Source organism: Oreochromis aureus, linkage group 13 (genome assembly GCF_013358895.1).
Source record: "Oreochromis aureus strain Israel breed Guangdong linkage group 13, ZZ_aureus, whole genome shotgun sequence".
Classification (NCBI taxonomy): domain Eukaryota; kingdom Metazoa; phylum Chordata; class Actinopteri; order Cichliformes; family Cichlidae; genus Oreochromis; species Oreochromis aureus.
The window spans coordinates 17,729,007-17,756,125 of NC_052954.1; the positions used below are offsets into that span (position 1 = coordinate 17,729,007).

Sequence of the window (27,119 nt, forward strand, 5' to 3'; positions counted from 1 at the left end):
TAACTAGAATCTAAATGTGTGTGTTTGTGCATGTGAATGTGTGCTTGCGTGAGTGTACTGCATTAAAGTCGTACTTAATTACAAGATACAATTGGGATTAACAAGCAGACTAATGAGGGTGAGGCCCTTATCTAGGCAGACTAAAGCAAGGGCGATGATGGTGTGTACGGTAGGTTTCTGCATGGATGTGCACCTACAGTACGTCATTCACTTGTCAGTAATCTATTTCTGTCCCTCCCGAGCCTGACAAAAACACACAGCCTTGAGTAGAGCAGATGAATAGGCAAGCTGAGTCATTGCATTTCATCAGCTCCAAAAGGTCTCTGTAGAGGTTAGCAGATCAAGGAGACAAGGAAACAAATAATTTGCAAGCAGGAATATTTTGAATGTTATGTTCCAATCGGATAGAGGGCAAAGATGGGGAAGTTTACTAGCAGCACATTTCAAAAACAAAAATAATTTCTCATTTCCGACCAAAAGAAAAAAAAAATGTCAGGAGTCCCACAATTGTTCTTCAAACATCCCTAAATGTCTCACTTAAACAATTCATGCATCCTCTTCTGAGATGAGATCATTTATATGTATTAAATTGTTGAACTTCAGGTAGTTGCTTCAGCTTGGACTAATTAAAATGGACTTAACTAATGAACGAAATCCAGGTCAATATCAGGCTGTCTTTAGCCAATTAGGGGTGTTGCTGTTGGTCAATAGGACCATCAATGCATTTTGGGCATTCTATGTTTCAGCGCTTTATCTCAGGTTAAAACCAAAGGCTGAACAAACCCAGGTGTGTGACCTGTCTGTCAACTATAAGCCCAGCATGTGCCCCTTTGTTTCAGTCACAGTCAGTGGTTCTGTCTGCTGCATCAATAAGTGAATTCCTCACCTTCTTGAGCGTCTGTCCTGAGATGCTCATTTCCTTTAGCCCTTCCTTTAATTTATAGCAACTCTATCTTGACACACGTAACACGTCCGTTCTCAGTCTTCACTCTCTGCTGCAATGCCAGAATATCAAAGTGCCCTCCACTCTTGTGCAGGTACTTCTACTTTATCTTCCGGGGGGACTGTCAGTTCAACAACATAAACGTAGTGATGAACGCATGACCAGATGACCAGGTCTGGTCTCAGACTAGAAATGTCAGTTTCACTTGGTAAGAATCTGGCACATCAATCAGTATTGACCTGCCTTTACTTAAGTTGCCAGTGTTTGAGTGCTTTGGGTTTTAGCACCTTATATGAAAGGTTTTAACATTGCTTTGTGTGTTAGGGCATTGAGGGCCATTGCACTAGCTCTTCTTTTATCTTCAGTTTCATTTGTCACACACTTAAGCATTTGATTGTAAAAGTTATAAGACAGATATATTTAAGCACTTCATTAAGTCCCTTTAGGTAAGCCTCCTTTTCTCAGTTCCCCTTCCAGGTTTTTCACAGTGCAGTGTCTTTTGCATGTCTGCCTACTTTTTCTTAACCACATGCTCCTCCATCACCACCACCAGCCATCATGGTCTTTTTCTTGGTTTCATTCTTTTTCATAGCTTTTTCCTCCTCTGCTTTGTGTGTGGCAGAGGGGAAATTTCCATCAGCTGCCAGTGACACTGACAAGTATGTCCTTTTCATTGGATTTGAATAGAGACAACTCTAGCATTATCTTGGCACATTTTTATTCTTCCGTAGCATTAGACAGTGTATGTGTGAGGGCTTTATTCACTATTTGATGAGACACTTCTCTAATTGTGAACCAGTCAATACTGCTTTTATTTTGAGATGTCCTACATGTGATTCAAAACACTTTTCAAAGATTCAAAGATTCAAGATTCTTTTGCTTACACATATATAACTGTGCCATGCCTAACATTGTAAGTTCAACCATGGAATGGCCAAAACATCTCTGACATATCAGGACATGAATATAAGACCTAGGGATGTCCTTTGCTGTCTGGCACTGGCACAGTTAGTTGCAGAATGGGCCTCCATCGATCAGGCTTGTTCAGGCACATCACAAGTGTTCTCAGCCCAGTTAGGATCTGTAGAGTTTGGAGGCTGGCTCAACATCTGGGGCTTATCATCCTCCATAAACCATTCCAATTAGTTTTTCCAGAGTGGTAGGAAGGTTTTTAAGTGTTCTGGTGGCACAGTGCTTCTCTGCAACTATGTTTACTTTAGTGGTTTCAATCTTGGAGCTGATTTCTGCCCATGTCACTCCTGGCCATATCACAGCTCTAAAGGCTGTTGTGGGAGACATTTTTATGTAGCTGTCTCCAGCCCTGTCTATCTCCTCCGTCTTGATTTTACACTCGGAGAAACAGGGGAAGACAACACAGAGAGACATGGATAGTCCATTAGAGAAGGGCGAGCACGGAGGGTCAGTGCAGGGTAACCATGGTGACATGAGGTCCTGCTTTTAGCCCATATCCCAAAGCCATCAACTACATGACCATTTATACACCTATGAACACAAGACACACACAGGCACTGACAAAATGCATCAACAGTAGTCTGACAAGTGAAGAGACGTGAGTTCGTGGTCGGGTTCTTGTCCTTGGGGCGAAGAATCCAATCAAAGCACTGGAGCATCAACTACAATGCCTTGTCATTTACTTTCATATCATATGGATATGATGTCATATAGATTAAAAAGTTTGGCAGATAAAAGCATTTGACAAATAGTTTTACTTTGATCTAATCACATTAATTTCTCATTAATCCAAAGTTCCACATTTTTTGTTCTTGACGCATTTCATTATCACCGGCTGTACTCGTGTGCCTGCACTTGGTTGAACAATCTGTGTTTGCTGCATATGGAGTAGTAAAAGTGTAATCTTTCTGATCGTGTCAACGCTGAAAAAATAATGGCAGCCCTAGAATTTATAGATAATGATATACGTTATATAGTAGGAAGGAATGAAGGCCAGAGCATGGCAGTAAAATTATGTGTATGGAGCAAGATAGCAGTGTCAACCAAGATAGCATTGTCAAAACACATACACACTCTGTAATCTTTACCCTGCAGTGTTTCGGGGGATTTTCATTGTCCCGCATTAAAGTGACAGTTAGCAGCTTCAAGGACGGCTCGCTGTCCTTTCATGTAAACACCACTCTGGCTTATTATAGCTTATATTGGTTATACCCTTAAGTACAGTAATGCATGCAGACAAAGAAACACACGCTTAGGTGTAGCGAGAATAACATATTAGTAACCAGAACAAAATAGTCAAGCGCAGCAGTAAAATCTACAGTCAATTAAGAGGCGAGTCTCAGATAATGATGGGGAGCGTGTGTGTTGCATATTCGTGCAAATTTTCACAGCAAAAGCCTTGAAATAAAAGGTTTCTTTAAACTGAAATGGCTTTTGCTGTCATTTGAAATAGTTACATGACAAGCATATTTTGAATTATAATACCCTCGTTGCTGAACATTGGCTAAAATGTCGTGCGTATCATGTAATAATTAGTTTTTCTAGGGTTTTTAAATATCTGTTTACAGTTTCTTTGCTCTTGTTGTGTTTATCCATGTTTATGCTAGTAAAGCTTTTACAGCAAGAGTGCAGTACGTAGCTTGATAGATTACTGTCCTTGTGTTAGCACAGTTGGGTTTGTGTAAACTAATTCACTGCTTATTGAAAAAAATACAAGTAAATGAAATAAAAAAGTAAAAGAACCTTCGATGAATAGTGTTTTAGGAGAGAATGATTGCCTCCAACAGGATTTTATATTCAGCTTAACACAATAAAGTAAGAAGAGCAAATTGAATTGTTTTGGAGTGTGCCTTGGTTACAGCAGAACAGAAGGAAATACAAGAAAAATGAAAGGTGCAAGCAGCAGTGATTATGTCCTTGCACCATGGTGCATGTTGGGGTAATAGACAATACAGATGGACATAGGCATTTCAAAGCTTTAGTTTGTTGTGTGGGATTTTCGATGCCAGAAGTTTCTTTGAAGGGGTGGAGTTATCAGCTGTTGCTAGCAATCTTGATTAGCAAACTGCAGTCATTGGGTGTAACATACAGACACTCATATAGACTAATTAGTGTTAAAATGACAAACTAATGTGATACTACCAATCACAAACATGTTGGATTGGCTGTAACGTACAGACAAATAATTCCTTTTTTTTAAAAAAAGAAGAAAGAAACGAAAGCAGTTAGCACGGTGGTGCAATAGTTAGCACCGTCGCCTCACAGCAAGAAGGTTCTGTGTTCAAATCAACCATCTGGCGAGGTTTGATTGTTCTCCTTGTGTCTCTGTGGGTTCTCTCCAGGTACTCCAGCTTCCCCCCACAATCCAAAGACATGCAGTTAGAGGGTAATTCTAAATTTTCTCTTCCTGTATTAGCCCAGTGACAAACTGGCGACTGCCCAGGGTGTACCCCGCCTGCCGCCTCTCCTCCGCTGGCAACTGGGATAAGCTCCAGCCACACTGAATTAGATAAACAGGAAAATAATGGATGCTATAAATTAACCAGCACCTTAAACACAGTAGTGGGCTCAACTTTACCAACTTCAAGCAGATGAAACCTAGCAGCTGTCTGTGTCAGGTCCATGGGCGCCTCCAGAGTTTTTTTTATAGGGGTGACCATATGGTGGCCACTAAAAATATTGGGGTGACACACAACCTTCTGTCTGTGTATGTATTTGAGAATTTCTGCAGGTCCCGACGCAAAATCACGGGGGACAACAAAGTGACACAATGTGAGTGACAAAAATAATATATGTAGGAATTAATAACAAGTTAATGTTTCAACTCATTGTAGCATGTCTTCCTTTCTCTTGTGCTCACATTTATTAACATTATTACCAACATAGGTCATACTTGTCAGGGGAAGCCACTGGGGCCAGCAAATTTTGGGGGGTGGCCAGTGCCCGCCACCCACTTAGTAATGCCCCTGGTCAGGCCAACTGTTGGTCGACATGGCCACAACACTAACTCCATAGGTCAGGTGGATGAGATATAAATAAAATTTGCACCACTTAGAGTTGTTAGGATGTTGAATCATGTAGGATCATGTTGCTGTATATCATGTGTTGAATAAACAATGCAAATCTTTACTACATGGTGTCTGTTGCACAAGATTGATTTACCTTTGCCATGTGAGACTATGGGGGTGACTCAGTATCAGCATTTAGATATCTCCAGACTTGGTCTCTAGACACTGTTAATTTCATTGTGCTTATGCTTGACATTTACCGTGTCCACAAAACAGAAAAGCTTAGTATCGCCAAGAAGTTTTTAATTACATCTGAGGTTGCCAGGTTTCATGAATTTTGCCACCTACTGTGACCCACTTTTCTTTTCTTTTTTTTATATTCATCATTAAGGTCTGAAAGTTCTTCTGAACACAGTTGTCATGCAAATCGTGTAATGGACATGTTGGCCTACAGTGTCCATTTCATCCTTTGTCTTTCCAAAACATGAAATGTACACACATGCAGAAGTTGCAGTAAGCTGCAGTAACAGCAAAGGGAGATATTTTATTTCAAGCCAACATGAAAATAATCACGGAAAAGCATTTAAACAGACATTATTAACACATTTACATGTAAATACATATTAGCCGCCTAGCTTAACCGTGTCCGGTGATTAAGGACCCTGGAATGTACTTCATACGTTTTTTCCCTCACTATCGCCCTCTGCTGGTAATGCAACTTCTGCATGTGTCAATTTCATGTTTTGAAGAGGCAAAGCGTGAAATGGGCACAGTGGACTGGCTTGTCTAGTACACACGATACTGGGTTGCAATTGAGCTAGATACAGATAGCCTTTCAGAAGGAGTATATAAAAGTATAAAGCTTGTAACTACATGTTGCCACACGGTGGAGTTATACCTATCACTGAATATTAGCATTTGATTTCTCCTCTCCGATATAAAAGTCTTTCCTCACTTCCAACATTTAGCACTTCACAGTGTTCAATGTGTGCAGATCAAGCAAAGAGTCTTCAATCCACTACCACTAACACACTTCTCCACATCTTAGTCAGGGATCCACAAAGCTGAGGCCGGCCCAGTCCATTAGTCACCTGGCCAGGAGCAAAATGTTTACTAGCATCATCAGGTGAAAGAAAGATAAAAGCTTGGAGGGAGTTGCTAAGATAGAGTGACAGTCATTGATTTTTTTTCCACTTGGCACAGTTGATAAAAAAAACTCACTTCCTAGTTGACCCTCTGCTTCTTTCTTTCTCTCTCTGCCAGAGTAAGAAACATGCCAACAAGGTACGTCTGTTCTACATGCTTCATCCTGAAGATGGAGGACCACCTTCCAAAAGACTGAGGCCAGATAATCCAGTATGCTTCCACTCATTGTGTGCGTGTGTCCGTGTGTGTGTGTGTGTGTGTGTGTGTGTGTGTGTGTGTGTGTGTGTCCACCGCTGTGCAAATATATAAAATATAAACCTAAAATGTATATTATCACTCCAAACTTTTTTAACATGCATGTAAAAATGTATTAAATATTTACTGATGAACTAAATAAGTTGAAATAATTTTCTGCAATGCAGTTAAATGGAAACTCTAGTAGGAGCAAAGGCGTTTATTTTGAATGTCCTTTATCACATGTGTATGACAAAAACCTTAGTTTTTGATTAGCTTTAGTCTAATCCTTTGCTAGGCTCGTCCACTTTCATCCTTAACCATTGTGTCCAAGCGCTCATGGGAATGTTTGATCTCTTGTATGCAGTTGTGGGCTATAATTCTCCCAAGAGAGGTTATGCCTGCTTTGGTCAGATTTAGTGAAGGCAGACAGCGCCAAGCAGCTCTGTATCTGACTATTGCAGGCCATAGCAAAGGAGGTCAGTGCATTACCAATGTTTGTGTGTCTGTCCGTGTGCATGTGCAGTCGGAAAGCCATTGTGTCTGTATTTCTAGAGCCCCATTCTGTAACTGTGGCAAATGCTGAGATTGCATTTGTATCCTACATTGAATTGTTGGGCTTCAAACATTAAGTATAACTGCTATTTTGGTAATGATTAATTTGTGTGTGTGTGTGTGTGTGTGTGTGTGTGTGTGTGTGTGTGTGTGTGTGTGTAATCGACTATTGTGTAGAGGAAGATTTACAATATTGCATTGTGTGTCCCAATTATCTGGCTCGTCCCATGTGGCATAAAATATACACTCACACACTAAAAGCACATACTGTGCACACTGTGAGGACACAGCTGGTGGAAAAATAAAGGTTTTAAAACTAACTGACAAATCTAGCAATTCCAGAGAGAGAGAGACAGAGGGAGAGGTGAAGAGGGTGAAAGTCTCTAAAGGTTTCAGAAAATAAATCCAGCGAGACTAAAGCGTAAAAACAGACCTGGATTAACAGTTTCAAGCCCTAGAGCTTGAGCAACCAAGTACAGTGGTGGTGTTTAAACTATGCTTCTCGACAGACTTATGTTATTTGGTCCATGTACTGGTTTGTTCCCCCACTGTTTGCCTGCACATGACCCATGATCATTTTTACACCATTTCCTTCATCCTTCTATGCAGAGTCTTTCTTTTCCTAATGATTGCATTCATTTAAATTTTAAGAACCATTCTCTTAGATAAAAAGTAGATCAGTAGATCAATCCCAAACTACAAGATATTAAAGACAGTCTTTAGTATCTGTTATCTATAGTGGTCTGAAGGCTGAAGACCACTATATATAAATATTGCTTACTTTCTACATAAGTGTCAGAAATAGCTGTGTGACAATATTTTGAAAAGGAAAGTAAAATTGAGAAATATGTCCAAATCATGATAATTGTACAGTATATATGAAGTGGGTTTAAAAGTTGACTTACTAAAATTTGCTGGGAATTTTGTAGTCCATCAAACAGTTCTGATGTTGCATACAAATGAGTATAAAGTATTACATGTTTAAAATTCACACGCTGCAGTGAATTATGGATCCATAGACAACATCTAACTATGATTGTATGCTTGTAGATTTGCATTGGTAGACTCCAGCTTGTCTGCAAATACTTGCCAACTACTGAGTGCACTAGTGAAACGAAAAAATGGAAAGCAAACTGGAACCACAAGGAGGTTTTGGGTGCAGCTCCAAATACTTCTTTGTGATCAATTTTACCTACAGACTCCCAATTTGACTCACAAACCAGTCAGGGAAAGTACATTTTCCCCTAGTGGCCTGTGGTTTCAAGAGGGTCGTCATTTAGTCTCTAGGACTGTGTGACCTGGGCCTCACTCAACCAATGGAACCATAGTTCACAACAAAAGTTGTAAAAAGGTAACACATAACACTGCAGACACTCATAAAATAATATGTCAAAGGCTTATGGGTACACACACACACATACACACACATACTGTGGATATATTCACACCTGCGTCTCCATCTGTCTCTCTAAAAACCAAATAAGACATGACTCAGCCCACTGTGGATTTCACCTCACATTGGACACTAAACACACATAAATAGGCTGTGTGCACGAAGACACACACATCCCGCATCTGCTATACTGTAACCTACTGTGAGTGCCACAGCTAGCACTTTGTTCATAACCTTTCACGCAGAGATGTGACATTGATTATTTGACAAGGCGGGAAAACTGATGTAAGATGAGCAGAGATTAATTTCATTTCCCGAGGTGAAACTGTCAGCATTCAATTCGGAATAAACTTTTCTTCTTTCATCTCTTTCATCTTTCTTTCTCCCAGGGGAAGCGTTGCACGTCTTTTCTCTAGACTTCATCTCAATGTTTTTTCCCTCCTGTGTTGTGCTGATTGACATGGTGCAGTCCAATGGGAACTGCAGAAAAGGCTTTTTTTTTTTTTTGCAGAGTGATTGAAATGTCAGTGTAAAATGCCATGCTTTAAGGTTTTTGTGTTTGTGTGTAAAGGTGAAAGTTTTTGTCACAGAACAAACATGGAGAAAGTAGGTCGTCAAGGTGCTCTCAGATGAAAGAGGAGACATGATCCATTTTTCTGCCCTATTCTCCACCCTGTTCTCTCTCTCCATCTGTGCAGTTTTTCACCCGCACAAAGGGCAAGACAGAAGAAAAAAAAGGTTTTTTCTTCACCTTTTATTCTCCTCCACTGCTGTATTTTCACTGTGACTACTTCTAATTTACACTTTCAGAGCATCCTCGAGCTCTAAATGAGAGCTCTGTTTCCCTGAGCTGCTCCACGAGTATATTTAGCAATGTTTCCCACAGCGCCCCAACACAGAACAGTGGGGAGAAGTGAGGAGGAGCAGAAAAAAGAAAAACAGAAGGAGAGGAAGATAAACACAGCTAATTAGGAATCTATTGTTAGGTGCGTGAGCAGATTGAAGCCACCCAAACAAAAATGAAAAAGAAAAAACAAAATCTGCGATACAGACGTCACTGTCAGGCAGCGGACAAACAGGCATACGTGCGGCATGTGCAAACAAAAAACACACACGACAATTAGGTCGCATGCAAATCGGTCTCAACAGATGCGCGAGGTGCGACAGGTAGAGACAGCGAGGTGTGGAAAACAGAGAGAAACACAGTAATGAGCGATGGCAGAGATTTAGAAATCAAAAACGAAGAAAGCGAAAAGGTGACGACTTTCCGCACGATGGAGGAAAAACTGTGAGTCAGAGACGCTATTTAGTGTTTGAAGTGGTTTGGTAGAGTGGCAGCTGTAATGAGCTGACAATTATTCATATGTCAGTCACCCACACATGCTTCAGATTGTTTAAAACATTCCCCGCACTGTCACTAAATCCCTGGTGTAACATCTTTGATTTTTTCGAGTAGATGCTTCTTTGTGTTTCAGTTCCATCTCTGTCGACTGCTTCGCTTACTTTTTAGTGTTTGTTGTGACGGGTGAGACTGCTGCAGACTGCCACAGAGAAACAGCTCAGGCTTTTTGTCCTGAGTCAAAAACTGGAAAAACAAAACAAAAACCCAAAAACACACAAGGATGGGACATCAGCCTATTGCAGTTTATCTTCCTCCTTCTGGTACAACAAGATCTTAGTAGAACAAGAGCTCAACACCACTGCCCAGGGAAGGAAAAGGTATACGGAGTATATGAGGGGGAAGTGGAAAAGCAGGACAATGGGACAAATAGCGAAGGAGATGAGAGGAGGCACAAAAACTGAGAGGCAGTGGGGAAGATATGGTAATGAGGAAGGAGGAGAAATGTAGGCAAGAAGGAAAGATGGAGTAAGAGAAAAAGAGAAAAAAAGTTTCCTAAAGAAGAAAAGAGAAGAGAAAAGAGGAGAAGACTTGTCCTTACAGAGTCTCTGTCGCCCCATGCTGCAATCATGAATAAAAAACACTGGATAAATATAGATTAGCTGTTTTTTACTTTACATACAACAAAATCAAAATGGCAAATACACATTAGACAGTGCTGCATGTGCTAATAAAGAAACCAAGATACTAATACAAATTTCTGGGGCCTAAGTCCATATCAGTTTCTAGAAAGCTTAAAATTCCATTATTGAAATATCAGCTGATATTCTTTGCTAACAGTGCTTTCCAACAAGATTTTTAGAGCCTATTTAGCAACTTACTGTTGTCAAATAGTCCACAAGCTTCTTCTGCTCAGCTGCAATGCTTAGTCTGCTCCATGTGGTGCAGATAATGGTTTGAGTCTTAGTCTAACCTGATTTGTTGGAGAAACTGTGTGATGACACTGTTTCTAAAATGCTCCATGAATTTTTTAAAAAATATATTTTTGTATAACTAATACCGTTAGTGTGTTCAATACTGTAAATAATACAGAGTTCAATATTGGCTGATGATATTGGCAGAGCAAGATAACAGTGTAGCTCTAATGCTAATGGTGATGGAGGGCGGAGGTCTGGGACAGTTCATAGCAAGCCTTTAACATGATCACAGCAGGGAGAGTCAGTGAAGAGGAGAGGAGGCGAGGCGGGAGGAGGGAAGAGGAAGGAGGAGAGGCGGTTGCGCGGGCCTGCCAATACAGATAAATATTTCATCCCACAACACACAGAGTCACTGAGACTGGAGCCCAGAGGGGGAGAGAGGATGGAGGGAGGCAAAGAGATATAGAAAAAGGCTAAGAGTGAAGGCAAGGCAGAGAGACAAAAAAGTAAGAGAAGAAGGAGAGAGAAAGAGATGGAGAGGGAGAGAGAGATGGGACAGCTGAGAGACAAAGCTAAGCCTGCAAGGTAAAGGTGTCCTTAACTCTCACATCCAGTGTCCGTGATGCTAACCAGAGCTGACATAAGGCAGACACACAAACACACGCACCGCGCGCACCCACATACTCAGATATGGTGTCTCAGACACATTTCTATTATTGTAGTCTCACCGAGAGTGAGGTCTCTCTCTCCTCCAACTCGAATTAACACCTGGACTAAAAAGTACGCTAGTGTGAAAAGAAAAAGAAAGAAAGCCCGGATGAACAGACAGAAGGTGGAGGTTGAATGCGAAGAGTTCAAGGAAGACATAGAAACGTTGCTATAACAGCCTCCAGTTGTGTGGCAAGGGCTATCTGCAAATTCTGGCACCTGGATTTGACTCCTTTGAGATGCCAAAGCATTAGCAGAACTAGAGACTAATGCGTAGACACTGTCTACAGCTGTTTCTTTAAAGTGTCCTTTTAAAAAGTGGACAGCGCTGAATACAAGGGTAAGATAAGACTATGAAGGCGCGTTAAAAACAGATCACTCAAACCACTTACCAGTGTTTTCTGGGGGGCATCTTTCTTAGTGCATGGGTCCTGATGCTTCCCAGCAAGGATGTAACAGAAAGAAATCGATGTACATTTCTTGTCTTGTCTTGAAATATTTTGCTTTCTTTGCACTAACGAATTCTTTGCTCTTGACTGGCAAATAATGAAAGTAATAATAGTGTGTAGGGACCCTTTGACCTAGTCTAGTTAAAGCTGAATGCAAATGGTTAGTTGGACAGCTTGGATATGAGAGACAAAGAGGTCTCCTCTGCTGACTTGTAATTCAGACGTGCGAGCTCCATTTTTAGGTTGATTTAAGGCACGGAGCTGACTGTAACAGGTCATTGACATAGTGAAACAAGAAGGTACCTTTCTTAAAGCTTATGCTACAAAGTTGAAAGCACACAACTATAAAATGTGATGATATGGGATATAGGATTAAATTGAATTCATCTGACCTATGAAGCCAGAACTGCTACTATATATATAAACCATAAAGACTTCTAATGACAGTGTCTCTGTTTCTGGAATATCAGTTATTACTCTGACCTGTCCCTGTTCTATGTCCCTGTTAAATATGTACATATATATATATATCCCACAAAGACTGACACTGACAGTTATTTGCAGCATATGTGTGATGTGTTGCACATTCTAGTAGGCTTTAAAGTGTTTCTGAGTGTTCAGGACAAGGCTCAAAGTAAAGTACATGCGTGCATGTATTACTCATCCTGTGAGTACATAAATGTATCATCACAGTCCCTCTGTGTGGATTGGTTTAAGGTTGAGGCTAGGTTAGATTTAGGTTAAGACTAGGCAAGTGTTTATTGCCTAACCGCAAGTCAGCATACTCTGATGGATGAAAGAATGACTGTGTGTGTGTGTGTGTGGTTGCATGTTTGTGTCAATCAGGCGGTTGGTTGGTCTTTTTGTTTGTATTCTCACTCTTCCGTAGGGAGCAACTCCCCCTCATCATTAGTAATGAACCAGCTGCGGTGAAAGGCCGAAGCCACAATCTCAGCCCAGAGAGACAGATGAATATTTGATTAGTCCTCTCTTTGCCTTCATGTGTGCACGTATGTGTGTGTGTGTGTGTGTGTGTGAGGAAGTGAGAGAGAAAAAGCCCAGTGAGGTCAGTGTAAAGGCTACATCTTTCCATTTCCTTCCCCCCATCTCTCTTCTTTTTCTCACTTTTACCTCTCCCTGCCTTTTTTCACACCATTCCCTTCGTCATCAGCCTACACCTCTCCACTCGCTATACTCTCCTGTACTTTGATTTATTTTTCTCTCTCAACACCTCTCTTCACCCTTCTGACACTTTCTTTTACCATTTCTCTTCCTCTGTTTCTGCTACAGGACTGTGCAGAGACAGAAGTGGACAGGAACAAGTGCTGTACCCTGTGTAACATGTTCTTCACCTCTGCAATTGTGGCACAGTCCCACTACCAGGGCAAAACCCATGCCAAGAGAGTCCGCCTGGTGCTGGGGGAGCCACCCAGTGTACCCACAGCCATAGCCAACCCCACAAACACAGGTATCGCATGCAGTCTAGTTTTTATATTGACCTGTGTTAGACTTTTACATAAAGATTAAACTCAGATATTTAACTTAACGTACTAAAGCTGTGCAGAAGTTTGCAAATGGTGTAGTAAGGCACGCTAGTGTGCCTTTGAGCCGAATCCTGGTGTGCTGTGAGATTTTATGACAACCATAGTTATAAATGAAGGGAACTCCAGTCTCATTTTGCAGTTGCTGGATGGTGGGATTTATCCGTGTGTGATACATCAAAGGCCCTGAATGACACCAAGGAAGTTAATAAGGGGGAAAAAACACATCATTTTCTTGTGTGGAGTAACTACCTATCACTGCAGAAGACACAGAACTTTTAGAAAAAAGAAAAAAACTGTCAGCAGACACTATCACAAAAGCTGCATGTCTCTTGGCTACAGAAAGACCTGAGGTGTCAACACCATTCAAATGCATCACCTGTGAGAAGTTTGCTAATGCTAAGAAAGTGCCAGGCAAGATAAAGATGCTCTTGGAAACCAAACAACCATTCTGACAGAAACGTAGCCCATTTCAAAAGCTTGCTGGGTTTGAAACACACGCAGCAGCACTTTTGTTGTCTGATAGTTGGAAAGGGGCAAGGCATATGGTAGTGGACAGGCAAGTCTTGCAAAAAAAGAAAATTACATGTCAGAGGTCCAGATGCAGCAAATAGATTGTCCAAAGTGAAACTACTGAGAATAAAATTGAAAGGAAAAACTAAAGATGTGCCCGACAAGACAGAAGCTGTTTTGTACAGATATGAATACGGGCATGCTTTGAAATATTGGCGTGCCTCAAAAAGTTTGAAAACCACAGTCACGGTGCTTTGTTTCTGTTACAGCAGTCACAGCAGCAGAAGAAGTCAAGGCAGTGTCCAAATATTCTTTGAGCTTTGGACAGCAAAGTAAAAAGAGCATTAAACTGTTCCTTTAAGCAACAAACAGCAGACACAGCTCTGCTCTTGGTCACAAGTTGTTTTTGGTGGATCTCTGCTCTCTTTGCCTCATCCTCCATCTTTCTTTACTGTTGTTGATGAGAGACAAAGCCCCTCCCAGTAGTCAACAGACTACCAGCTAACAAGCTAGCTAGCTAACATGCCCTAGCTAACATGCTTCCGTCATGCGCTCATCGTTGCTATAGTACTGTGCAAAACCCTTGAGCCAGTCCTCATTTCTTTCAAAGTTTTTCTTTGAAACATTGGCTGATTTTTCACTCATTTTCATAATGTTTTTTGTTGTTTTTTGGTTTATTTTGTTCTTTGACTGTTTGTTAAGCTGACTCATTCAAGCAAAAAAAAAAAACTGTTGTGTCTACATAGTAAAAATGAAAGTAAAATAGTATCTTTAGTCACTTTGGTATTAGCACTCTCTTTCAAAAACCACCAACAAAGAGCTATTTTCTGAAAGGTTGGCATATTTTGGCAAAAAAACAAAGGAAACTAGAAAAGTTGAATAACAAAAGAAGTCTATGAAACTATCTAATGCAGATGAACCATATCTCAGGTCATGTCCATAAGAAACAGGAAAGAATCAAGCAAAGATCTGACAGAGGAACTGAGAGATGTGTTTGGCACTTCAGTTAAACCATCTAATATTCACTGTCAACAAGCATTTATTAAGGAAAGGAAATAAGGAGAAAATGCTGTGGTATGAGGTATTAAAGTAGGTAGAACTGGACTGAAAATCAGTGTCAACTTGTCTTATGGAGTGATAAATCCAAATTTTAAATATTTGGCTGATCATCAATATGTACAGAAGAGAATGGTTGAGGCATAATAGTGAGTGACAGCAACCTATAAAACATGCTGGAGGCATGCTGTCATTGTTTGAGGCTGCATTTCACCAGTGGGGTTGGGGTTCTTGTCAAAACTGTTAGCATTATTAATATAGAAAAAATCTGCCAGGATTTGATCATGAAAATAACAACAATTTTTGAGCTTAGCAATGATCCCAAACCCACTATACAACATTATTGAAGCAGTGAGGGATCGTCTTGACAGCAAACGCAATTAAACCCGGCCAAGATCCGAAGAAGGTCTTTGGATGTCCTTCAACAATCCTCAAGAACTATTCATGAAGACTACTTAAAGAAATTACAACAAAGCGTGCCTTCAGGCTGTGTTTTAGAATAAAGGTCATCATACCAAATGTTGATTTACAAGCTTGTTAGAATAGTCCAAACTCAGTTTTTGCCTTATTTGCATGTATGTTTGCACATATTTCAATAATTCACAGCACCTCTTCCCCATTTTTCTAGGAAAATATAAAGAAGTAAGGGATAGCTCAAGTCCTTTGCACACTGTTGTTGGTTACAAAAACCCTCTTTAAAATATCCAATGCTGATATCGATTGACTTGGTAAGAGAAGTGATCCTGATGAGTGCAGAGGTGTTCCAAACGCCCAGCTCTGTGAGCACAGTGCAAAAACATGTCCTGTCCTGATGGTGTTTTTTGTGGCAACAACTTTAAATGCTATCAATGGTGAGCTTCACAGGATGCTGTCTCTGCACGTGGGCTCTTATACACGTCTATGTTTCACAATTTGACAGAGTTTGAATCAATTATTGCTGGCTTATATTCTTTTTTACATCATATGTTTGGAACCTTGAATCAGAAGTGTTAACCTTATTCTGGTTAATAATGTAACACATTTAAAGCTCTTAGACCGCTGCACTAGGCATCTTGTCTCTTTAGCATTTAAAGGGTATGTTAAAAATTCCTTTCAATCATGAAATCTCAACCAGACTACTTGATGCACCAGTATAGCATTCAGCAATACATAATAGACAGAACACAATCTATTATTCTTCCATGCTAAGCTATGCATCTATAGGTTCTCATTGCTGATCTTAACACACAAAGCCTGTCATCACAAGAGACCATGACTCAGTTGTCAAATAGACTCTCACCTCTGCTCGTATACATCCCCTCTTTGTGACATGTTTTACCGAACTGAGAACTATTTTTACTTCAAAGGCTTTATTTTTTTATCTGAAGTGGATTTGGACAGCTTTAGTGATGGTTCAGTCAAAACTACTAGCCTGGGATTCGGGGGGAAATGTTTTTGAAAATGGCAACACGCCAGAGGCCCAAGAAGTAAAACTTAGCAGATGAGGCACACAGACAGACATTAATTTATAAAAGTCTCCTGATTAGTAAAATGTGTTCTTAACAAATCAAGACATCTACTGATTGATATTTTTTTTGTTGAAGCACATGATTGTTCAAGATTAGTGTGTTTTTAAGTGTCTGTGCTGCTAAATTGACTCCAGGGGAGCTTTACATAATGTGATTCAAATTGGATTCAAAGGGAAAACTCACACAGCTATAAAGGCACAATCGCTACAAAATGGAGTGTTATAATCAAGCCCCTGAGTGACTTTTGCTAAACTCTGGCCTACTTTTGGGGAAAGTGTCACTTCTGTACAGGCACTGTCGTGCAGTTTGCTTCGTTTTGTGACAGTAGGACCTGAAGGAAAAGAAACAAGAGAACAAGAAGAGAGAAAGAGTGACCTGGGAGAAAAGAAGAGGATTTCAGGAGAGATTAAAGTCAAAAAGCACCCTTCACGATCATTCCGAGATGAGCGCGCCACAGAAGATGCACAGCCAAGCTGACAGGCTTGGGCACACATGGGCATAGAAACACACACATGCACGCGCAATCATTAGAAAAACACAGAGGCAAGATGACTGACGCAGGCACTCATGGCATTCACTTGCATCTCAGGACACTTGGACATTAACAAAGGTGAGGATAGAAATTGTAGGGTCCATGTGTGTTGGAGAAGCCTTTGAGTGGTGGAGAGCAGAGATTGTACCTGTGCTCCCTCCCCGATGCACATCACATCCCCATACACTTCAACCCAACACCTCTTCCTCCAGAACACACACTATCGTGCACACTGCCTATGCCCCACTCTGTGAAAAACACTTATTTCTGCTCCAGTGTGCAGATATCACAGTCAGGAGAGGAGAAGTGGTGGTGCAACAAGGGATAGAGAGGAGAAAAAACATCACAGGGTCTCTCCCTGTTGCTGCTCATCACATGCAGTTCCATAGAGCTGTCAGAACCGAGGAGTGTCATTTACGCACTGGCACACGCAAGCACACATGAATGCTACACCGGAGATTTGATGATGGACTTGCCTTTGAGCTCAACGGCAATAAAATAAAATGACAGTAAGAGAGTTGCAGGGTTGAGTTTTGAAAGTGAGACGATGGCAAACACAAGCAAAGGGAATGTGAGTGGGTGTGGTTGGTGAGATGAACAGAGACACAGCCATAGATACAGTAACTATGTGAACAGAGCCTGAAGACACATCAAGGTATGAGCAGCCAATCAGCTCGAAGGGCTGGAGTCAATCCGGCGCAGGCCCCCACACTAAAAAAGACACATAAACGAACCCACCTCACACCCGTGGTCACTGGTCAAGGATTCATGCGGGCATTTGTTAGCAGTGAGACGATGGTTGTTGTGAAAGAAGTGATATGACTCATCTGACTCATCATGTGTGAGTGGGCTTTTGTTTGTGATATAAAATGTGAACTAAACGTGCGGCATCGGGCTGTGTACTCACAGTCAGTATAACTCAAGAGTCACTGACACATTGTGGATGGCAAATCGGCACATTTGGACATGCCATCTGGCACTGTGTGCTCTCTCACGCAATTTGGCTGTGGACATAACCCCCTCCCTACCATCCCTTCTCAGGATGATTTGTTTGGTACACATACTGTACCTTACACATGCAAACAGCTTATTCTGGAGCTTCTTTCACACACACACACACGCACACATATACAAGACTTCACACGTTTTCTTAAGCGTGGCTTACACATTCAGTCCGCCACCCAAACACCCACATTCACACAGACGCACGAGTAGCCACACGCGTGTACGCAGTCTTCACTGTGAGAGCTACAACCCCGTCCTGTGGACATGTCAGTGCTTGTTAGCTATTAATGGGCAATCACCATGGTAACCAGTGCCATGTCATGAGTAGCAGGTCACCTGGAAATCTGCCGTTTCTTTTTTTTTTTTTTTTATTCCCTTGCAGAAGACAGGAGAGGAGAAATAGTACAGGTTGAAAAAAAAAAGATGAAACAGGAAGGTTCAGAAGCCAGTCTCTAACACTTGCAGACTGGACCCCGGAGTGCAGATGGCCTCCTTCCAGCCCTCATCTATGCTCCACATATGTGGCTCACAGCAATCCATTTGCTCTTTGCTCTCAGCCTTGATGAGTACAATCTGATTACGGAGTTTTTAAATGTAAATGTGGTTTTTCAAGCATGTATTTGAGATTTCATGTGTCTGCGAAGAGTATGTGCGTGAGAATCTGTGCAAATGCTTCACATTTTCATGTTAACGAGTTTCATGAAAATATTTTCATTTCATGTAATTTTCACATTAGAGCTCGATTTGCATTTGAATTCATGTTAATATCCTCCCTCCCTCACTCTTCCTTTCCTTCTCCTGTTCTCATTTCCCTCTACAGTCTCTTACCCTTGACTTGTCTCTAACTCCTATCTTTTCACTTCCGCTTCCAGATTCCTCCCCTTCCACCCCACTGCCCACAGACCCCGCGTCGTGCCCCCCTCCTCCACCTGCCCTACCCTGGCCCATGGCGGTGGTCAGTGGAAATGGTGGGAGAGAGGCTGGGAAATATTGCTGTCTGTGTGGAGCCTGGTTCAACAACCCTCTGATGGCCCAGCAGCATTACGAGGGCAAGAAACACCGCAGGAATGCAGCCAGGGCACGCCTCCTGGAGCAGCTAGCAGGCAGTCTGGATGCCACAGAGAGCACAGGTCAGCCTCTTGGACCCAAGCCCAGCAAAAGTGGCAAATGAAGGGCAGCAGGGGTGTTACGACTTTGTCAGAGGAAAGACGATAAGTGGGAGATCAGATGCGAGATGTGCAGCAGTGAATGAGGATTCATGAAATGCTCATATGCCTTTCAGTGTGGGGGTACATATCATATGTTAAACTGAGGTAAGGCAAACCAGTTATTCATTGATAAATTTAGCACCATCAGCACTACTTAGTGTTGAGATCCCAGCTTACATGCATTTAGAGAAAAACATGGCAGTGTTTTTGCAAGAATTAACCAAAGCTGCTTCTTTAAATCAACTACCTCTACATTCCTCTGCTGGTATCTGTCTCACTGATGGTCACAGCACAACAGTATATGTCAAAAGCTGTATGTGAAGTGTGCAAATGTGAGTAGCTATTTAATGTATAAGAGATTTTATGTCTATTTTATTAGTCCTGGCAAACTGGCAACCACCGATTACGAGATTACGAAAAATGTTTATTCCCCAACCAGTTGATTGCTGGAGGTTTCTGGCAGTCGCTGTAAAATTGTTTGCTACAGCTGCAGAAAACCACTAGTCACTAAGGAAAAGTATATATTCTGGGACCAATTGGTAAGTGGTTTCTGGAGGTTACTGGCAATAACTAACATGCAACAGAAACCTCCTTGCAAAACGGTTACAGCAGTTGCCCATAGTTTGCATGGAAGACACCAGCTATGCTGCAAATACTTGCTAACTACTCCCTAACCACTAGCGAAACTGTGCAAAGGGGGACCATCCGACTTGCAAACTGTTGGTTGCGTTTTCTTTGAAGGCAAAAGTTCTTCGTTGACAGTTTTTCTTGCTTTTTCTTTAGTTTCACTACACGTCAGACAGTGAAATAGAGAGTGTTTGCAGAAAAGTCAGTGTCCTCATGTAAACTATGGGGGAGTGCAGCAGTCTGCTAGAAATCAAAGCAATCACAAGGAGAGATTGGGGAAATTGATTTTTGCAATTAATTTCACCAATAGTAAGCCAACAGCCTCCAGCAACAACTCGCCAACTGGTTGGTGAATTATCCTAACGACTGGAAGTTGCCAGCGGGTCTCTAGGCCTGCATGACTCAGACCTTAGGCAGACTTAGTCAGAGAAAATCACTCAAGTCACATTGTGCAAATTTCTCCGATGGTTTCTAGAAAGCTCATGTTACTAACTTGAGTAAGAGTTTTAAAAAAGCTGGTTAATTTACAAGTAACATGGGTCCAAAAAGAAGTATAGGAGCCAGCATTTTTGTGAAATACTCACCAAAGATACAAAGGACAGAGTCACCCTGACCATTTCATTTTCATGTAACTGTAAGATTAAATAAGTTGCTCTATAAAAGTTGTTTTTCTACATCCAAAAGAAATATTTGCTCTTTGCAACTTACTGTGAAAAATTTCCACTCCGTTTGCTGCAACCTAACCTTCAATGCCGGTTGTCTGGGGTTGGGCGCTTTGAATTACAGCACAGTTTTCACACTTATTAGTCTTAGCACTGCAGTGTGTTGGGGGGGCGTCTCCTGTCACACTGCAAAAAGCATACTTAAGAGATAATGCAGTGCACAGCAGAGAAGGCTCAACAGGTGAAAGCCACCACATTGCATTCAAAAATATTTATATATATGTGTGTGTGTGCTGATTCACACAAAATGACACATGAAATGGTCAAACATTAGTAAAGTAAACAAGCAAATGTGGAGATAATGGGGCAATAATTCCAACACTCACACAAATATTTCTAACAGATGGGTACTTTAATTAAATTATGAATAGCATTTGGCACAGAAACCACTTTCCGTTCTCGGGTTCTTAGGAGTGATATCATCCAATATCACCAAACATTATCCTACTTCAGCAAAGGAGTCCAACATGCATGCATGAGTGCCACACGACACCTCCACCGCACACATACAAGTTTGACGCACGCTCGTACCACACAGCACACAGCCTGTGACAAACATAAATCCACTTGTGAAGCCGTAGCAGTGCCATTCGCTGCATGCTCCAGGTGCCATGACACAAATCATCATCTCAAGAAGCCAATCATATTAAAAGCATGAGTCATGTTGCCGCCTACACTGGCTCAGAGGCTTTAAGTGGTGTCATGTTAGATATCATCCTCCATTCACATACTGTGACCCAGATCCCACAGACTCCAAATTTCATAATCTAACCACAGAAAACATTTTTTTATTTAATTAGAATTTTGTTTATTTTTAAGACACTCGTCCTCATTGAAGAGCAAGGCTGCACTGCAAAATCTTTTAAATGTCTCCTTTTCAAGGGCAGTGAACGGGTCGAAGGTTTCTAAGTGAGCTTGCTGTTGACGTGATTTATTATACGTGCCGTCAATCATGCGTTTGTTCCAAGGCCTTTAGTCTGGAACGCTTTGTTCACTACAGCTCCATTGTTTGTACTCGTTTGTTCTTGAGTTAGAAGAATTTCCATTGGTCCAAGATTCTCACGTCAGATTGGCTTTTATCACCACTTAAGGTGTGAAGTCACAGGTGTATCAAGTGTAATCGCAGTGGGAGGGTCGAACAGGAGGTGGCAGCTGAACTAAGCAAAATACGCACAGGAGGGGGAGGAGAAAGGCGGAATTTGGTTTCTGCCAAGCACAGACTCATCTATGTCCTTTTGTCCTCATTTTCCCTTTGTGGAATAGTTTTCTCTTTACGTTCGTTTTATCTCTTTCCCACCTCCTTCCTTCTGCCATGCTCAGTGTTTGTTTTGATTAGGTTGTGTCTAAATGTGTGTGTTTGTGTAAACCACTGTGGCGTCCAATCTGGCATCATGTCTCATCTGTCATCCTTATTATCTCCCCCACAAGGCACAGGTGAATTATCTGCACACCAATATTCTCTTTCTCTCCAAACTATTGCTACAGAGTCTGCCTCCTGTGTTTTCATGTTGTGTCCTATTGATGATATTGACCTTTACTTGTGTTGTCTCATCCCCCTGTGGCCATGAACGAAACTTATCATAAGACCTCTTGACATTTAAACACATCCAGGTTCTTATTTTTTTATATATATTTCTGTGGTGTAATTGCACAGACGTGACACAAGCAAGAATGTCGTGACTTTCCACAGCTAGGTGCCAGGTGAAACCCTTGGAGATGGATTACAGTGGTGGACAAGGGAGTAGCTACTGACGAGGGATGGGGCCTGGCTGACTCGGCTGTGTCTTTACATAAATCACGACAGGGGGAGAAACCCCTTAACACAGAGCCAGCGCATTGTCTCTGCTCTCTGGAGACTCCGAAGAGAATTAGAAGCAGTGAGATAAGCGTCTAGGAATGGAGAGTGTGTCTGCATATGTGTGTGCGAGGACCCAAGAGAGGGTGAAGCACTAAAGCCGAGAGAAAATTGTGTGTAATTGATGACTGTGCCAGAGTTGTGAGACGGAGCTGACCTCCTCTCCCACTTACTGTGACACAGTCACACATCAGAATTACATGCAGAAACACATAACTATGATGTAGTGTAAGCACCGTAGGTCTGAATACCAGCTCGCTCTGGGCATTAAAAACTGTTTATCTAACTAAGCAGTAAATTTACAGAAAACCAGTATATACTTTTAGGCTTTTTTAAGTACTCTTTGAGGATATATTTCCTCAGTTGTTAAAAGTACCCAAAAGGTCTTATTTAACGCGATAAAATGGGCTCAAATAATAGTGTTATGTGGAAAAGTGACTCATACTGAAGAACATGGAAAATTATCACTCAGCTCCATTCGGCAGCGTGGAGCATTTTAACATTTTTTCAGCTCGTTGTTGTTGTTTAAAAGTGCAACTGGCACATCTTTCTTTAGGCTCACCACCCTCGACGGTGTCATTTCTAGCAGCAGCAAGCAGCTGTTCTCACCAGTGATAAACCAACTACCTGTCCAGCAACACATCATGTGAAGTAAGCAGCTCCCTGGTGAATGTAGTGGAGCATTTAGCAGCTAAAGACCTGTGTATTTCCCTCTGGAGTTATTATCGACCAAAAGCTCAGTTAAAGACAGGAAAATAAAATGAAATATTGGACTATGAAACATGAGAAAGATGCCACTAAATGCATTCCTGTTTCCATTTCTTCTGCCCATTTCTATTGGTAAATCAATTATTGTGATTTTAACAATAATTAAATGAGCAGTTTTGTATATTTAGCCAAAAAGGCTAAATAAAGTTTAGTTTTCTAAACCTGAGTCTTTCAAAAGTTTTACTGAATCACTCCGGCAATAATCCTCAAATCCATGAACTTCATCTTAATAAGCTACCTTTAAGAAATATTAGTTGCTTACAGTGAAGAAACTAGAAAATTAGAAAAATCTAAGAGATTCTGGAAATCCTTTTTTAAAAGCAATAGTTCACAAAGATAGTTTCCTGCGCCTGGTAATTTTTTCTTTGTCTGAAACAGATGGTCTCTCCAATTACTGTCACACTGGCTGCAAAAATAATTAGTCTATCTCTAAGTCCTTCAAAGTTTGCTGGTAAAATTCCACTTGGATTTAATCTGACTCTCACCCAAATCTCAACCCCTCTCTTCTATGGTATTTGCGATATATTCCTTTGAGAGGCTCTGTCAAGTATTTGCTGCAGACTGTTAGTTTCGATTGCATCTCAATGGGCTCTTCTTGGATTCAGTTCATTTTTAATCTTGCAAAGCGCATGGTAAACTAAAGCACAAAGGCTCTTGGGTAGTAAGCGCTCCATAAACTAATATCCTACAAGAAGCATGAATAACATTACACATGAATACCCTACAGTGAGTGCAAATTAGAGGAAACTCTACCTTGAATTTATCCATATGAAACTTGATGTTCAATAGTTGTACAAGGCCCATTTCCCTCCCTCTTTGTCTTCAAACAATCCCACCGTTCACCAAAAGTGTGTGCAAAACACTAGATTTCACAACTGCTAGTGCTAACCGCTACCTGAAATCCCTCTGAGCCTCTCACATAAAAAGGAGCTGCAGTCAGAGCTTGGCAGCGCATGCTATTGGAACGAGCCACAAATATCATGCTCCAAATGGGTCATTAATGTTGCTTGAGTTGGGACATAGTGAAAAAGCTGAAAGCTAAAATTCATCGCACACTGAAACTGCAGCAGGATGTTGAATTTCGCTGCAACAAGACTCTTGAAACAAACATAATTTTCCCAATTTTCTAAGCACAAAATGTAGCTCATTACTTTTTTGACAACCGTTTAGGCATCTCCACACCAGGGGTGCCAGCAATGCCAGAAGGCTCTGTACGTTAAACGACAGCCGCAAACAGCTCCACACCCACTGCCTTAGCGCTTCTCACCCCCTCTTTTCTCTCTTCTTGGCATATCTCCTTGTGTAATTAACAAGGCTTAGAACTCCCTCACAAATACTGCTCATGCTCGCAAAAAAACCCCTACATTCACAACCCTGAGCTGCTTGCTGTCACTACCGTTGCACACACACTTTCCCTGCATGTAATTAACATGGATTAGGGCACAGTGTGGTCTTATGCCAGAACTGCTTTATTAACCAAAACACGTTATCTGTGCATGTGTATATGTTTACGCGTGTCTTTACAAAAGGCTGGCGCTGACACAAACAGCAGCATATTGTACATCTCTGCTACTCGGGCAGGCAGTGTGGAGGTGACATCAATCAGGCTAAAAGCAGGGAAGCTGCCTTTGTCTGCGCACGCGTACACATGCACATGTAACACACTTCATAATCACACATAAAAGAATAGACCTCTTTATGTAATCCTTGCAGCAGTATAGAATTACGGGGAGGAGAGAGGAAAGAAGAAAGAGAGACTTATCTTTCCTTTCTTTCTAAATTATCGCTTCTCCAATTAATAGCCTTTTCATTTAGAGAGAACAGAAGTAATGACATTTTGGCAGTGGAAGATGTGCCGGCTCTCTTTTTTTCCCTCTCTCTGTCTCTCTTTCACACACACATACACACAGAATTAGTTATTAGCTCCTAATAGTTGCAAAAATATCAACATTTAAGCCAAGACAGCAGTTACTTCAGGCAACTAATTCAGTCCTGGCTTTCTTGTAAATGACTGCTTATCCTTAATCACCCCTGAAAGAGACTAAGGGACTCTTGAGGCAACAGGGAGTAGATATGCCACATTATGCAGCTCTAGCCCAAGCCTAAACGACCTCCCACCACTCCTAACTATATTACAACTTCATCTCCCAGCATACTTCACCAATTACCGCTACAAAAGGTCAAAAGGTGATGGAATACTAAGACAAGTCATAAATCTCAAGGACGATAATGACAGCAGCGAAAAGGGCACGTACACACAAGCAGGCACACCCCAATTTTTAGTTGCACCGCATAAATAAACTTTCACACCCATTGTCAGAAAATTAAAATTAAAATTAAAAAAAAAGGACGAACAGAGAGGGAGAGGCTTCAAGCCATTCATTTTTGACTTGTTTTTGTCATACAACCCCGAAATGTCAAGGCAGATTTTTTTTCTGATGGAAGTAAAGTTCTGCAGTGACGGCTCTGCAGTGTGCAAAGTGAGAAAACAAAAATAGCTCTTCATTGTATCTCTAACAGGGGAAACACGGGCAATTATAGCGTGTTGCTGATTACCCAGAGAGATCATTTCCTCTGCTTCCTTTTATGAAAAAGAAAGAAGATTTTAAAATTGGTGCTCTAGTTACCACGGGACGTTATTTTGGGGCTTGGATACACATTTTTTTGTGGTCATTAAACCCCAGCATGAATGCTACATCAATGCTGCAGTGTAATAAATCATTATCCATTCCCTCCTCTGTTTAAAACATCATATTATTCTCTGGATATTTCCTCTCTTTCACTCACTTCTTCTACCTAATCCCCATCTCCGCACCACCAAATCTCCCTTCTCCCCACTCCATGAGTATCTCCAAATTCATCTATCTATTTTTGGGTGTTCATCGCGACCACCTGCAAACCCTCTAATTAGTTAACATCTGTGTCTGAGCTGCACCATCTCAAGCTTGCATTCACCAACACAATAAAACTGTGCATGCACACACAAAGCAGACATGCACACATCCCACTGTGCTGTTCGTTTCTGATTCCTAGAGTCCTAATTCTTCTGCGGTACCCGCCTTTCTAGTGCTAAGTTTTAAAAAGGAACCCCTCACACACACACAGGCACTAAAAAGAAGGGGGCACTGATCCAAGGATCTAAAAATGTAACTGGTTTTCTGCTAATGATCAGTCTAATCAAATCTCTTTCCAGATGCACTCTAATTAGGAAAATTACCCAGCACTACTGAGGGTAAAAATTAGACTGTTACTTAGTGTCAGTACAGATTTTTATTGTTGCTCATGTTGGGCTCACTACTACTAGCTGGTGATCCAAATGATGATGATGATGACAGCTTTTAGGGATTGTTATAAATCATACTTACAGAAAGTGACTTACAGTAAACATAATGTGTTCATGTCTCTCTAGGGCTGCGAAGTAGTTACTCTTGCAGTGTCTGCAGTGTGGTCCTCAACTCCATTGAGCAGTATCATGCACACCTCCAGGGCTCCAAGCACCAGAACAAGTGAGTACAACAACATACAGTAGATTTATACTTCTGTGTCAGCTCTACTTCTTAGTGACTTGGCATGCACTTCCTTGGATAAGCAACTACACTTCGCCATCAATGCAGCCTGCACAGGTGTAAATGCTGCCAGTGGCATCGGCCATCGTGTAGGATCTCTATAGAGTAACTGTGCAAGTATATTTCAGGCATTATTTTAAAATGTCATAGTCATTTTGGGCTTTTATTGATTTCTTTGAACTGTTCTTTTTCCAGCTCAAAGTCCAGTGCTAATACTTTCAAGCAGAAAATAAGCATTTTTACAATTGTTTGGTGTCTGATTTTCCCATTTGTAAAAGTTGTTATATGAAACTATATTACAGTTTAAAGTTATACATTATTAAGAGCATGGCAACTCACATGTGAGTGCTGTTCAGTTAATACATTTTGTTTAAAGTTTGTATTTCACTTTCCAAAGTTAGCATTCCAGTTAAAGATACTTTCAAGCTAAATGTTGCTTCCTTATTCAGAAGCAGGTCCCTACAGTGGATTGCTATACATGTTTGACAGATGTTCACAGCAGATGCCCTTCCTGATACACCCCAAAGGTTGTGGCTTGCTAACCAAGAGCTAAC

At 41.2% G+C, this 27,119-nt stretch overlaps 1 protein-coding gene across 1 annotated transcript in view; it reads left to right on the top strand.

The window, feature by feature from the left end:
* The window catches only part of zgc:171482 (zinc finger protein), a 59,196-nt gene that overhangs the window by 18,054 nt on the left and 14,023 nt on the right, over positions 1-27,119 (top strand). The window contains exons 3-6 of the mRNA XM_031737118.2: positions 6,187-6,279; positions 12,955-13,132; positions 18,692-18,949; positions 26,409-26,505. Coding sequence (XP_031592978.1) covers positions 6,187-6,279; positions 12,955-13,132; positions 18,692-18,949; positions 26,409-26,505 — 626 coding nt within the window. The remainder of the gene's footprint in view (positions 1-6,186; positions 6,280-12,954; positions 13,133-18,691; positions 18,950-26,408; positions 26,506-27,119) is intronic.